The 13,091-nt window shown below is 56.7% G+C and overlaps 3 protein-coding genes across 3 annotated transcripts; all 3 read right to left on the bottom strand.

The window, feature by feature from the left end:
- Positions 1 to 3,532: 3,532 nt before the first annotated feature.
- Positions 3,533 to 6,431, bottom strand: LOC100550104 (prolactin-releasing peptide receptor-like). The gene is made up of 2 exons (XM_003212454.5): positions 5,500 to 6,431; positions 3,533 to 4,160 (listed from the first exon to the last, which is right to left on the bottom strand). Exons 1-2 carry the CDS (start codon positions 5,904 to 5,906, stop codon positions 3,533 to 3,535), a joined length of 1,035 nt encoding a protein of 344 aa, XP_003212502.1. The 5' UTR covers positions 5,907 to 6,431.
- A 171-nt stretch (positions 6,432 to 6,602) lies between these two features.
- On the bottom strand, positions 6,603 to 9,240 carry LOC104914236 (nucleoplasmin-like). The gene is made up of 5 exons (XM_010723113.4): positions 8,884 to 9,240; positions 8,676 to 8,758; positions 8,472 to 8,591; positions 8,195 to 8,288; positions 6,603 to 8,045 (listed from the first exon to the last, which is right to left on the bottom strand). The coding sequence occupies exons 1-5, from the start codon at positions 8,945 to 8,947 to the stop codon at positions 7,948 to 7,950; spliced, it is 459 nt and encodes a 152-aa protein (XP_010721415.3). The 5' UTR covers positions 8,948 to 9,240; the 3' UTR covers positions 6,603 to 7,947.
- Positions 9,241 to 10,475: 1,235 nt separating this feature from the next.
- On the bottom strand, positions 10,476 to 12,798 carry ADRB3 (adrenoceptor beta 3). The gene is given in 3 exon segments (NM_001303183.1): positions 10,476 to 10,607; positions 10,986 to 11,053; positions 11,463 to 12,798. Coding segments are annotated over 2 exon segments (1,287 nt in total). The 5' UTR covers positions 12,710 to 12,798; the 3' UTR covers positions 10,476 to 10,607; positions 10,986 to 11,013.
- Positions 12,799 to 13,091: the final 293 nt, after the last annotated feature.

A 13,091-nucleotide genomic window follows, 5' to 3' on the forward strand; every position in this document is an offset into this window, starting at 1 on the left:
GCTTAAGGAGAAGTGGGCGGGGGCTCGTTGTGGGCGGGGCCTGAGAGTGCAGTGTGCGGCTATGTGTGTGCAGGTGTGTGCATATAGAGGGGTATGCGTAAAGGTGTGTGCATATAGAGGTGTGTGTGTGCAGGTGTGTGTGTGCATATAGAGGTGTGTGTGTGCATATAGAGGTGTGTGCATATAGAGGGGTGTGCGTACAGGTGTGTGCATATAGAGGTGTGTGTGTGCAGGTGTGTGTGTGCATATAGAGGGGTATGCGTACAGGTGTGTGTGTGCATATAGAGGTGTGTGTGTGCAGGTGTGTGCATATAGAGGGGTGTGTGTGCATATAGAGGTGTGTGTGTGCAGGTGTGTGCATATAGAGGGGTATGCGTACAGGTGTGTGCATATAGAGGGGTGTGTGTGCAGGTGTGTGTGTGCATATAGAGGTGTGTGTGTGCAGGTGTGTGCATATAGAGGGGTGTGCGTACAGGTGTGTGCATATAGAGGGGTGTGTGTGCAGGTGTGTGTGTGCATATAGAGGTGTGTGTGTGCAGGTGTGTGCATATAGAGGGGTGTGCGTGCATATAGAGGTGTGTGCGTGCAGGTGTGTGCATATAGAGGTGTGTGTGTGCAGGTGTGTGTGTGCATATAGAGGTGTGTGTGTGCAGGTGTGTGCATATAGAGGGGTGTGTGTGCATATAGAGGTGTGTGTGTGCAGGTGTGTGCATATAGAGGTGTGTGCGTACAGGTGTGTGCATATAGAGGGGTGTGTGTGCAGGTGTGTGTGTGCATATAGAGGTGTGTGTGTGCAGATGTGTGCATATAGAGGGGTGTGTGTGCATATAGAGGTGTGCGTGTGCAGGTGTGTGCATATAGAGGTGTGTGCGTGCATATAGAGGTGTGTGCGTGCAGGTGTGTGCATATAAAGGGGTGTGCGTACAGGTGTGTGCATATAGAGGGGTGTGTGTGCATATAGAGGGGTGTGTGTGCATATAGAGGGGTGTGTGTGCAGGTGTGTGCATATAGAGGGGTATGCGTACAGGTGTGTGCATATAGAGGGGTGTGTGTGCAGGTGTGTGTGTGCATATAGAGGTGTGTGTGTGCAGGTGTGTGCATATAGAGGGGTGTGCGTACAGGTGTGTGCATATAGAGGGGTGTGCGTACAGGTGTGTGCATATAGAGGGGTGTGTGTGCAGGTGTGTGTGTGCATATAGAGGTGTGTGTGTGCAGGTGTGTGCATATAGAGGGGTGTGCGTGCATATAGAGGTGTGTGCGTGCAGGTGTGTGCATATAGAGGTGTGTGTGTGCAGGTGTGTGTGTGCATATAGAGGTGTGTGTGTGCAGGTGTGTGCATATAGAGGGGTGTGTGTGCATATAGAGGTGTGTGTGTGCAGGTGTGTGCATATAGAGGTGTGTGCGTACAGGTGTGTGCATATAGAGGTGTGTGTGTGCAGGTGTGTGTGTGCATATAGAGGTGTGTGTGTGCAGATGTGTGCATATAGAGGGGTGTGTGTGCATATAGAGGTGTGCGTGTGCAGGTGTGTGCATATAGAGGTGTGTGCGTGCATATAGAGGTGTGTGCGTGCAGGTGTGTGCATATAAAGGGGTGTGCGTACAGGTGTGTGCATATAGAGGGGTGTGTGTGCATATAGAGGTGTGTGTGTGCAGGTGTGTGCATATAGAGGGGTGTGCATATAGAGGTGTGTGTGTGCATATAGAGGGGTGTGTGTGTGCAGGTATGCATGTGCAGGTGTGTGCATGTAGAGGTGTGTGTGTGCATATAATGGTGTGTGCATATAGAGGTGTGTGTATGCATATAAAGGTGTGTGTGTTTGTGTGCAGGTGTGTGAGTACAGGTGTGTGTGTGCATGTATGTGCATACAGGTGTGTGTGTTTGTGTGCATGTGTGTGCATATAAAGGTCGTGTGTGAGCAGGTGTCTGTGTGCAGGTAGGTGTGTTTGTGTGCAGTTGTGTGAGTACAGGTGTGTGTGTGTGCATGTGTGTGCATACACAGGTGTGTGTGTGTGTTTGCAGGTGTGTGAGTACAGGTGTATGTGCAGGTGTGTGTACATACAAGTGTGTATGCAGGTGTGTGTGAGAACAGGTGTATTTCTGTGCAAGTGTGTGCAGGTGTGTGCATACAGGTGTGTGTTTTTGTGCAGGCATGTGTGCAAGTGTGTGTGTGTATGCAGGTGTGTGAGTACAGGTGTGCATACAGTTGTGTGTGTGCAGATGTATGCGTGCATACAGGTACTGGTGTGTGCAGGTCTGTGCACAGATGTGTGTGTATACAGGTGTGTGCATGTGTGCACACAGATGTGTTCGTAAAGGGTTGTGTGTGTCTGCATAGGCGTGTGCCCACACATGTGTGTGTGCATATAGGGGTGTGTGTATAGGTACATGTGTCCATACAGGAATATATTTGTACACAGGTGCATGCAGGAATGTTTCCAACCTCTTCTTCATCCATCCCTGCCCCCAGGAATGCCTCGTCCTCCTCCTCTTCTTCTTCCTCCACCCCCAGGGGCACAGAACTCACCTGGGCTGTGAGCCCCACACTGACCCCTCCACTGTCCCCATTTCCCCCAGATTCAGCCCTCAGGCTGCACGTGGGTTGCCCCACCTGTGCCCACGCTTCTGCCCTCCCCTCTGGGCCATGGCTGAGCGCAGCCCCTCCAGTAGCTGGAATTAAGTATGAAAACAGCAGTTCCGGAGCTGTGTCCCTGCCTTGGAGAGCAGAACCCATCAGCTATAAATAGCCAGCTCCATTAGGTACACAATGTGCAATCACAGGCGGTGCAAATTGAGGCTCAAGCCCACAGCAAATTGCACCCAGGCAGTGGCCAAATGAGCCTGGGAAGGGTCAGCACGTCTTCTGCTGCCCACAGCTGCCTGGAATGGGGACAGTTCCAGGTGCGTGGGTCATGGGGACACGGAGCTGCAGGGACACCTGAGAGCACCTTTTGGTACCTAACAGGGCTGCAAGGAAGATGGGGACCAGTGCTTCAGCTCGGTCTGTTGTGACAGGAAAAAGGGAAATGGTTTCAAGCTAAAAAGAGGGAGATTTAGGCTGAGTATAGGGAAAAAGCTGCTTACAGTAAGGGTGGGGAGGTGCCGGCACAGGTCATCCAGAGAGGTGCAGCCTGGAGACATTCAAGGTTAGGCAGGATGGGGCTCTGAGCATCTGATGGAGCTGTGGGTGCCCCAGTTCATGGCAGGGGAGTTGGACCAGATGGCCTTTAAGGGTCCCTTCCAGCTCAAACAACCCTATGACTCCATGAGTCCACGAGTCCACTGACCCTGAGCACAGCTCCATGCATGCAGGTCACACACACTGCCATCTTGCTGGTACGCATAGAGACACACCAGGTTTGACCACCTCATGAAAAATTCCATTCTCAACACCTAATCATGGATTTAATGAAAGTCATACTATTAAATTAACGTGACAGGCAGCTAATTACAGCCCAACCAAACACCTCCTGGCTTTCCCAGGGCCTTATTTCATTCATTCAGAACAACAACACCCCAGTGCCAGAGCCAAGCTCAGAGCACAGCAGCAGCACAGTGGCTGGCTGGGAGGATTCGTGGCTCACAGGAGAACATCTTGCGCAGCTCCCCACGGAAGCGGTCGTGCAGCCAGGCGTAGAGGAAAGGATTGCAGCAGGCAGAGCTCATAGCAAACCAGTGGCACAGCAGCTGGATGAGCAGGAAGTAATGCTTGTCGATGAGGTCGATGTCGATGTCACGGATGATGTTGAAGACGTGGATGGGCAGCCAGCACACCCCGAAAGCAGCCACCACCAGCACGATGAGGCGGAAAATCTTCCTCTTCCTCAGACGGTCAGACTGAGCTTGGCTCTGCGTGGGATGCCCGGGCACCACGCGGTTACGCAGCTTCACAGAGATGCAGAGGTAAGACAGGGAGACAGCAGAGAGAGGCAGGATGTAGGTGACAATCAGCGTGCTGTAGGCGTAGGCCAGGCGCTGCTCCTCCTGCTCCATCCAGAACTCCTCGCAGATGGCAAAGCCCTGCTGCTGGAACTCCACGTGGTACGTGTGGGCCACCGCAGGGGCCACCAGGGCGCAGGAAAGCAGCCAGATGGCCCCCACCACATAGATGCAGCTGGTGAGCGACAGGCGCTTCTTCAGGGGGTGCACGGTGGCATAGTACCTGTGGGAGAGAGCACCCCATAACCCTTAAAGCGTGGGGATGGAGGGTTAGGGCGTGTTTCCCCCCCACCCCCCAGATCATCATCATGGCGACGCTGGGATTTCACGTGGCTCCTTCCCATTCTGTCCTGCATAACAGCTGTGCCTCACTGAAGGAGAGAATGAAACCTCTGCCTACGGTCAGGGCACAGCCCCTCTGCCCCAGGGCTGGGCAGGGGCTGGGAGTGCAGCAGAGCTCCAGCCAGGGTGTGCCACAGCCAAAGGGATTGGGACGAAACCACACAAGACGAAGCTCAGCAACGATTCACAGTGAGGACTGTGGATGCCTCTGTAGTAGGAAGAGCTCAAATTTCTGCTTCCACCCCCAAAAAGCGGCTTTGATGAAGAGCAAAAGAACAGGGCAAGCACACACGAGTGATACCTCAACCCACCAGCACAGAAGCTCAGCTCCAAGGAGTTTTCTCAGCTATTCCACCTCATCCTCCCTTGGTTCTGCCTCCCCTCTTTGCTCTAGGGCTCTCTCCCCCAATATCAGTGGTTTGGGCTCTGCCTGGCTTGTGCAGCTTCTCTGATGAAGCCATGTATTTATGGAAACACAGTTTTCATATATTCCCCCTCCCCCCCCCCCCCCGTCCCCCACTACCATCAGGTCCTGCCTGTGTCCATTTCAGAAAGCACAAGCACTCTCCATCCAGGTGACAGAACACAATGTAATTTTAATGCAAATTGGTGCAGCAAAAGATGAAAACCCAGGAGGAAAATCTCTCTGCTCTGAGGTGGAGGAAGAAGGCTGCGCTGGGGCACTCTGCTGGAGCCCATCCCTGCTGTGCTCATGATAGAGCTGGTGGCATGGGAACATTGTGGACTCAGTCATCAGCTCCTTTGTCACAGTCACAGCAGTGCCACCACCATTGAGTTGGGCACAATGAAGCTGCTGGGACAGCACAGCCTCCTGTTTTGGGTCCCTGGAACTTTTATGTGGGGGCAAATCTGCACATTTCTAAACCACAGGCATCACCAGAGAAGGCAACATCCAGCCTGAGCTCAGAGCAGGGGCACTGCTGCAGTGACAAAGCCCCTGGATGCCCACACCCAGGAAAACTACACGCAGTCTGATAGCATTGCCCACTGCGTAGTGCAAACAGCACCAGAATTGCTACAGCTGGGAGCATGAACCCATCAAACAGCAGTTCTTCTGTAGCGCCTGTGCAGCAGAAGCCCTGAGATCTTCCTTTTCCAGCTCTGTGCCCAGCACTGAGCACCCTGAGCTGCACCACAGAGCAGCATCAGCCCCATCCTGCCCGTGGTGGGGACCCCATGCCACCCCCATGTCCCCTTACCTATCAACTGCGATGGCCGTGAGCGTGAACACAGAGACATAGACTGTCATGGGCTGCATCAGGAACACAAAGTAGCACAGGAACTTCCCAAAAATCCATCCCTGCGGGTTGAAGGCGTACGCCAAGGTGAAGGGCACGCAGGTGGCACACATCAACATGTCCGAGAAGGCCAGGTTCCCAATGAAGAAATTGGTGACGTTGTGCATCTTCTTGCTCTTGCAGATGACGTAGAGCAGCAGGTAGTTGCCAAAGATGCCGACCAGGACCACCAGGGCATAGCAGGGGATGATGAGGGGTTTGAAGGACTGGATGAGCTGCACCCCAGTGAATTGTGTGCTGCCATTGGGGTGGCTCTGCAGGGCCAGCCCAGAGGTGCTGGCATTGGCACCATCGCCACCGGGCTCCATGGACTCTTTGGGGTGGCTGTGGGATATCCCAGGACCCCAAAACCCAATGGCTCAGATGGCTCTGATGGACATGCCCTGAGCCTGGGAGTTCCTCGCAGCAGCCTGCTGGCAAGGGAACGGTGTGCAAGGGGGTCAGAAGAGAGGCGATGCCAGCGAGCAGCCCTTCAGGGATGGCAGCACAAAGTGGAACAGCTCCGTGGAGGGAAGAGAAAGGAGAAAGAGGAGCTCTGGCCCCAAGCTGGAAGGGATGCACTCACCTCAGCCCGAGCTCAGCAGCAGAACACGGAGCACTCCGGCGGCACTGCAGGAGGGAATCGCAGCTCCGCCAGAAAGGAGCTCCTAATGCTTCTGGAAATCACAAAGGACGTTAATGGATAAACGAATACGGATGCTCTGCTACTTTTGCACTGTTGCAGCCCTGCGCGCCTGTACTCTGCTCATCCGTCCCCGTAACGAGATTAGCCAGGCAATCCAAACGTCAGGGCTGGCAGCAGCCGAGCTGCACCGCTCCTCTGCTACGGTCCGAGAGGCTGCACTGAGGTGTCCCCGCTGTCCTCCCCGAAGCCACGCCGGACTTTCGTTCAATCAGCCGCAAAGGGAGAGAGAGGAGCGGGGTGGAAGGAGGGAACTCACCGGCGCCGGCTCTGCCCATGGGGAGCGCATCCTCAGCACAGCACAGCCCAGCTCCCTGCTCCCCCCCCAACTGAATCATCTCAAACCACACCGCAAGCAAACTTTAATTTCCTGAGCCATTTCCATACATTGCCTCCCACTCTTCCTCCACGCAGAGCTCACAACTCTGACCATTTCTCCCCATATCAGCTGTCGCTTGGCTCTTGAGTCAGACTTAGTGGAGAAAAACCCACTCCAAAGATTTCAGAAGTCTGTGCCGTGCGTTGAACGAACTGCTCGGGGCTCCTATTGGTGTCAGCCCCAACCCTCACCTGCACCCAGTGCCACCCTCACAGTGACACAGATGGGACCACGACCCTCTGTGCACCCCTCACACTGGGGCACCAGGAAGGTGCACAGCCCAGCACCCCCCTCACTCCTCTTTGGTTCCCATGACACTGAGTGCCACCTATTAGTTACCTGGCAGTTGCTATGGTTATGCCAAAGCCCTCTCTGTGTTGCAGGATGTGGCCATAGGAGGGGTGAAGGCATCGCCAAACACAGCCCTCCTGTTTCAGGGCACAGCTGCAGCCACGCAGGGACCACACTGCTTTTGCAGCCAGGTCCAGTTGATGGCTCATGGTTTGTGCAGAGTGACAGTTCTGTTCCCACATGCTTATGGGGCAGAGAGCTGTTCCTTGCAGGGTACCACGGCAAGGCAAGGAGCTGCATCACCACCTAACTGCCCTTTACCTGTTTGCTTCTTCTGCCAGCACACAACAGGAGAAATTGTCACCTTTTAATTGACTTTTCAGAGCAGCAAGGATGGCTCTCACACTGGGCTGGGGGATTAAAACCCAGAGCAGAGAAGCACCGCTGTGCCCAGTGGGCATCTTTGCAAATCCATCCCATTGCTGTCAGCCCAGTGTTCCACCAGCCCAGTACCCAGCTCTGCTCCTCATTCCACTGCAGAGAAATTCCCAGCCAGCTGCTATCATGCAAATAACTGATTTGGGCAATTTTCCTCAATTAGGAGCTTTAATTTGATTATTTCAATGGCTGCTTGTTCTGAACAGACTTTGGCTGCATTTCCCTGGGCTGCTGTGAAGGCTGCAGCATAACTTTACTCTGTTTATCCAAACAATTGCCAGAGTAATTCCTACTGGAACAAAACCACCATTATGACTGCAGATTGATTGGCAAAAGGACTGCACAGGGGGGACACAACACACTCATTTTAAGACCATCTGGGAGGTGCCAACATAGGGAAGGACCAATGGTGCTCAACGGGATGCTCTGAGACCCACAGCTCAGCTGCACGACCCAGCAGCAGCATGTTCAGAACAAGATTGAGATGGAGAGAAGGATCCATCCAAAGCAGAGGGCCGTTGTGTCCTTGTGCAAGGATCCATCCCATCTAGAACTGCAGCTATTCTCCATTCTGCACTGCCCTGGCATCATCCTCATCACTTCCATCCATATCCAACAGTTCTTCCTCGTGGGCTTTGCACCTGGAGACATCTTCCACTATGGGGAGGAGCATAGTCAGGCCCAACACCCTGGTGTGGGTGCTTCCTGCAGGGCAGGGCTCCCCATCCCCAGGGCAGAAGCTACCACAAAGCCACTGCAGGACCAGCCCTGCTGCTATCCAGCTCCATACCCCAGTAGGGACTCACAGGTAACGTGCTGCCCGCTGAGATAGACCGGTCCAGTTCCACACTGCAGCATGAAGGTGACAGGAGGGACAAACTCCAAGCCTTTGAGACTGATCTGCAAAGAGTCAAAGCTCAGAGCACCCCCTCAGACCCACCCAGCCCCAGACAGCCTCCAAAACAGTCACAGGACAGGAGATGTTCTGCAGCACAGATCAATTTGCAGGCACAGCCTGGACAATTCTAGAGCTGAAAAAAAAGCCCACAAATTACCCAGGGTGAATCATTCCCCTTTGCTTACCATGGGGAGCACTGAGACACGCAGGGATGCGATGGGCACCGGTTTGTGATCTCCATAGGTGTTCTTGGACTCCACAGCCACCACGTGCAACTCATCCCTGGCATCAGCCCCCAAGGAGATCTGTGGGTTAGGCAGAGCCCCCATGACAGAACAGAGCCCCCACAGCAGGGCAGCACGGTCACACCAGCAAGCCCCACACCTTACCGTCTTCAGTAGGACCAGGTGCTCTAGGAAGTCATCGTCCTCCTTCACCACGCAGCTCTGGCTGTTCACACTCAGCTCACAGCCTGTGGACGCACAGCCCAGTCCCTGCGTGCACCAGCTGCTTCCCACGCAAATCTCAGGGGTGCAGAAAGCAAAGGGAAAAGCATCCCTTATTGCCCCCTGCAATGCACTGGGGGCTGCTGCTCACCCCACAACACAGCAGCTGTCCTGTCCTCCGACTGTGACCTGAGAGCAGGGGAAGAGCTGCTCATCCTGCACAGCACCAGGAACCAGGTCCTATGGAACAAGCACCAGAGAAAGCAGCCTTCAGCTGGTCTGTAATTGTAACAGGTGGAAGAAAAGCGATTTAAGAATGCTTAGAGAAGGTTCCCGAAGTCCAGAGCCAGGGCAGCAGCACGCAGGCAGCTCCATCAGCACAGTTTGCCTTCTACAAGAGTTGGAGGCAGCTGGAGCAATGCCTCCTTAGCTGGGATAGCATTGCTAAACGAGGAATAAAACCACAGTGACAGCATTGAGAACAGCAGCACAGCCCATGGTGGGGGCTCCTCTTGCGCTAAAGTCTCAATGTAACCCAACCCCAGCCCCACACACGGCCCCGCAGCCCCCACCTGGCCAGAAAAAGCACTGAACACAAGTCCCCCCCTTGTGCTGCAAATAAAGAGCAGCGGCAGCCCATCAGCGCTGTAATTCGGAAATGCAGCGCAGGTGCTGCGGAGGACAAATAGCGGCTCTCAGGTGCTGTCAGTGCGTCCTCGGAGCTCCTCTGCTCACCGCTCGGGGCGGCTGCAGACGGCAGCTAAAAGCCACAGCTGGCTCGAAGCTGCAGGACCGCCCCGACGGCTTTGCTTTTCTCTTTATTCCCGTTGCACGTTACGAGTTCCGCGCAGCGCCGGGAGGTGGCACTGAGGCTCCGGATGGTCGCTGTGGCTCCGCTCGGACCCCGCAGCCCGATCCCAAATGCGAGTGGGTTGGTGCGGCTGTTTGCTGGGCCGGCAAACCCCCGGGATGGGGCACAGAGCCTCCCTGGGGCTGTGAGCAGCACAGAGGCTGTGCCCGGTCCTTGGGATGGACCCCCAGGCGCTTCGGGGATGGGTGCCGGTGGGCATCCGGCCTCAGGCAGCCCCCTACCCCTAGGAAGGGCAAAGCGCTGATGCAGGTGAAAGCTGCCAAGTGGTTCCCGAGGTTTATTTCACACAAAAGCATTACAGCCACCACGACGGACATTTACAACCGATATCATCCCCGAAGTCCCAGCAAGGCGGGACGGTGCGGTCGCAAACACCCGCGTGTCTGCGCAGCGCCCTCTGTGCCGCTGTGCTCCGCGCTGTGCGTGGAACGGCCGTGCATTGGTGCGGTGCTGCTGCCTGCTCCCCTGTTCCTACAGCACACAGAGGCTTCAGAGCAAGAGCAGAGCATCACCGCCGCCAGCACCCACAGCACTGTGCAGGGCTCTGGGGAAAGCTTCTCCTGCAGCACTCTTTATCCCTGGCTCCTCTCCCGCCTGTGCTTTTCTCTTGCTGTGGCTCCCAGCATCACCAGGAGCTCACTGCAGTGCCTGGGGCAGGACCCAGTGCAGATCGTGGAGCAGTTTCTTGCCAGCAGGAGATCCTCTTTCCCTTTGCCAACGACACAACCCAGGAAGATGGGATCCTGCAGGCGAGCAGAGCTGCTGGTCACCATGTCCCAGCTCCAATCCCTCTGGGGTGGCAGCATCTCCATCCCCAGAAGCTGTGCTGCTGCATGGAACCTCATCGTGAGGGGCTCAGGATCTTTTTTGCTGCTGCCTTTATCTTTCCAGCACCGGAGGAGCCTCTTTGCTCTCCGTGTGGGTGCATGCACCAGAGGGTCCTTCCAGCGTTGTCCCCCTCAGTGCCACTCCTCCTTCCCCACACAGCATCCCCGTCCCAACATCTGCAAGAAGATAGCAGGAGCTGATGGTGTGCATCCTCCCATCATCACAACACTGAGGATGCAAAGCAACCACTCCAGGAGCTGAGCCCCTGGAAGGGGAGAGTGCAAAGGGGGGTCCTGGCCTCAGCAGCAGCGTGCAAGCACTGCAGAGCAAACTGCTCTGAAGGGGGTTAAGCACTCTGGGCAGCACAGAAACGTGTCAGCAGACGCCTGCGTCAGCTCACATGCTCGATGTGACACAGCCAAGGGCTGAGCTCCCCCAGGGAAGGGGACAGCCAAGCTGGTCAGAGGGGACTGCTGCCGAGACAGGGGTGGCCCTGCTGCAGCCACACACTGGAGTCTCCTGTGGCACTGCTCCCAGGCAGAACACACACTTACAGTGCTCCCTGCTCTGCTGCATTCCCAGTCAGACCGAGGGACCCGCCGGCATCTCTGTGCTGGTGAACCTTAAATGAGAGAGCATAGAGTATGAAGAGCCCACACCATCCCCATAACAGCAGGGGCTCCCTGAAGTCATCGGGAGTGAGAAGGGAGGAGATCCCAGGGACAGGAACACACTCCTGGCGTCCCAGTAGCGTTTTACTACCTGAGGAAATGAACCTCATTCTGGTTGTTGGGGCACTCCCAGAAAGGGACAAAGTGAGATGGGGACGGGGGGGGCACTAAGAACCTCAGCTCTGCAGCCTGGCAGAGGGGTTTAAGGAACCCCAAAGGCGCTGGGCAGCAGTTCCCATTCTATACCCCATCCCAGTGAGAATGCCTGCTCACCAGCTCTGCATTCATCGGACCGCAGCCCCACCACCAGCAGTCCCCCAGAAAAGCACCCTGCACCCCAAGCATGCACACAGTACTCACTCATCCAGCTGCTCGCACAGCATGCTCTGCATGCCCTGCAGCCAGCACTCGCCCAGGGGCCGTTGCTGGTGGCCACCACCATGGGATGAGGCATTCTCCTCCCTCCTGCCGCTCCCCTGCACCTCGCTGTCCTCCCTGAGATGCCCGGGGTCCACAGCCTTGCTGTCCTCCATGGGATCCCCCCGGGGGCTGAAGGCACAGGAGCAGTGCTGTGGGTCCTGTGGGGCAGCGTGCAGCCGGCGGTCGGCACGGCGTGGGCAGCACAGCAGCTTGCGGAAAGCGCTCCTGAAGTCGGGGCTGCGGCAGTAGATGATGGGATTGAAGGCTGAGTTGACGTAGCCCAACCAATTGAGGAAGAGGAACAGCTGGTCGGGCACCAGCGGCCGGCAGAACACCTTGATGATGTTGGCCACGAAGAATGGCAGCCAGCAGAGCGTGAAGGTGCCCATGATGATGCCCAAGGTCTTGAGCGCCTTGTGCTCCTTGATGGCCAACAGGCGGGAGGGCCGACGCCACCGCCCGCCCCTGGAGCTGAGGCTGGGGTTCTCCTGCAGGAACCTCACCTTATCCTTGCCGATGAGCTGGACGTGGCGTGTGGCCACAGCAAAGACACGGACGTAGACAAAGATCATGACGAGCAGCGGCACGTAGAAGGAGACGGTGGAGGAGACGATGGCGTAGGTCATGTTGGTGACAAAGTCACAGCAGCGTGGATCATCGTAACAGCGCACCGCCTGCTCGTCCGCCCCGTCCCGCCACCAGTGGTTCATGATGGGCAGGAAGGAGATGAAGGCAGAGATGGCCCACACCATGCACACCACAGCCCACGCTCTGCCCTTGGTCACCAGCGCCTCGTACTGCAGCGGTGCCGTGATGGCCAGGTAGCGATCCACGGCGATGGCGCACAGCGTCTCGATGCTCGCCGTCACGCACAGCACGTCCAAAGAGGTCCACAGCTCACACACTACCGTCCCGTAGGGCCAGTGACCACTCAGCAGGATGGTGGCCCCCGGTGGCACCACCAGCAAGCCCATGACGAGGTCAGCGCAGGCCAATGAGGTGACAAAGACGTTGGTCATGGTCTGCAGCCGCGGCGTCTTGGCGATGGCCACGATCACCAGCAGGTTGCCGGCCACGATGACCAGAATGGTGATGCTCAGCGCGGCTCCCACCGCCCACTGCCGGCTCAGAACGGCGGCCCAGCTGCAATTAGGGACGGAGCCGTTGCCTGCGGGAAGCGGGGTCATCGCTTCGGCGGGGGGAGGCGGTCCAGCTCCGTGCACTCCTTTGCCCCCCGTGCGCTCCCCGTGGCCGGAGCGGGGCTCGGGGCGGCCGCCGCCGTCGAGGCTGCACCGACGTCGGACTCCGTCCGCGGCCGCTAGTCGGAGGAGGAGCCTTTAAAGGCACGGGGCGGCCCCGGGCTGCCCCTTTGCGGAGATCAATGAAAGCAGAGAGGGAGCACCGCCTCCCCTCCGCCCCCCGGGCCGGACACCCCCGACACTGCGCAGCCGGACCCAACTGTGCCCCTCACCCCACCCGCCCTTATTCTCCACGTTCCTTACTGTCCGTCCTGCCCTGCATCCCAGCCCTTTGCTCCGTGCTCCCTCTGTGCTCCTCGCATTCCAGGTA

The sequence above is a fragment of the Meleagris gallopavo genome, chromosome 24 (genome assembly GCF_905368555.1).
Source record: "Meleagris gallopavo chromosome 24, MGAL_WU_HG_1.1, whole genome shotgun sequence".
Lineage (NCBI taxonomy): Eukaryota > Metazoa > Chordata > Aves > Galliformes > Phasianidae > Meleagris > Meleagris gallopavo.

Coding starts and splice junctions, on each gene's coding strand:
- LOC100550104 (XM_003212454.5), bottom strand. CDS start 5,906: ATGGAGCCCGGTGGCGATGGTGCCAATGCCAGCACCTCTGGGCTGGCC. Junction 4,161..5,499: donor ACGGCCATCGCAGTTGATAG/GTAAGGGGACAT, acceptor TCTCTCCCACAG/GTACTATGCCACCGTGCACC.
- LOC104914236 (XM_010723113.4), bottom strand. CDS start 8,947: ATGAGCAGCTCTTCCCCTGCTCTCAGGTCACAGTCGGAGGACAGGACA. Junction 8,289..8,471: donor GTGTCTCAGTGCTCCCCATG/GTAAGCAAAGGG, acceptor GACTCTTTGCAG/ATCAGTCTCAAAGGCTTGGA. Junction 8,046..8,194: donor CAGCGGGCAGCACGTTACCT/GTGAGTCCCTAC, acceptor TCCTCCCCATAG/TGGAAGATGTCTCCAGGTGC.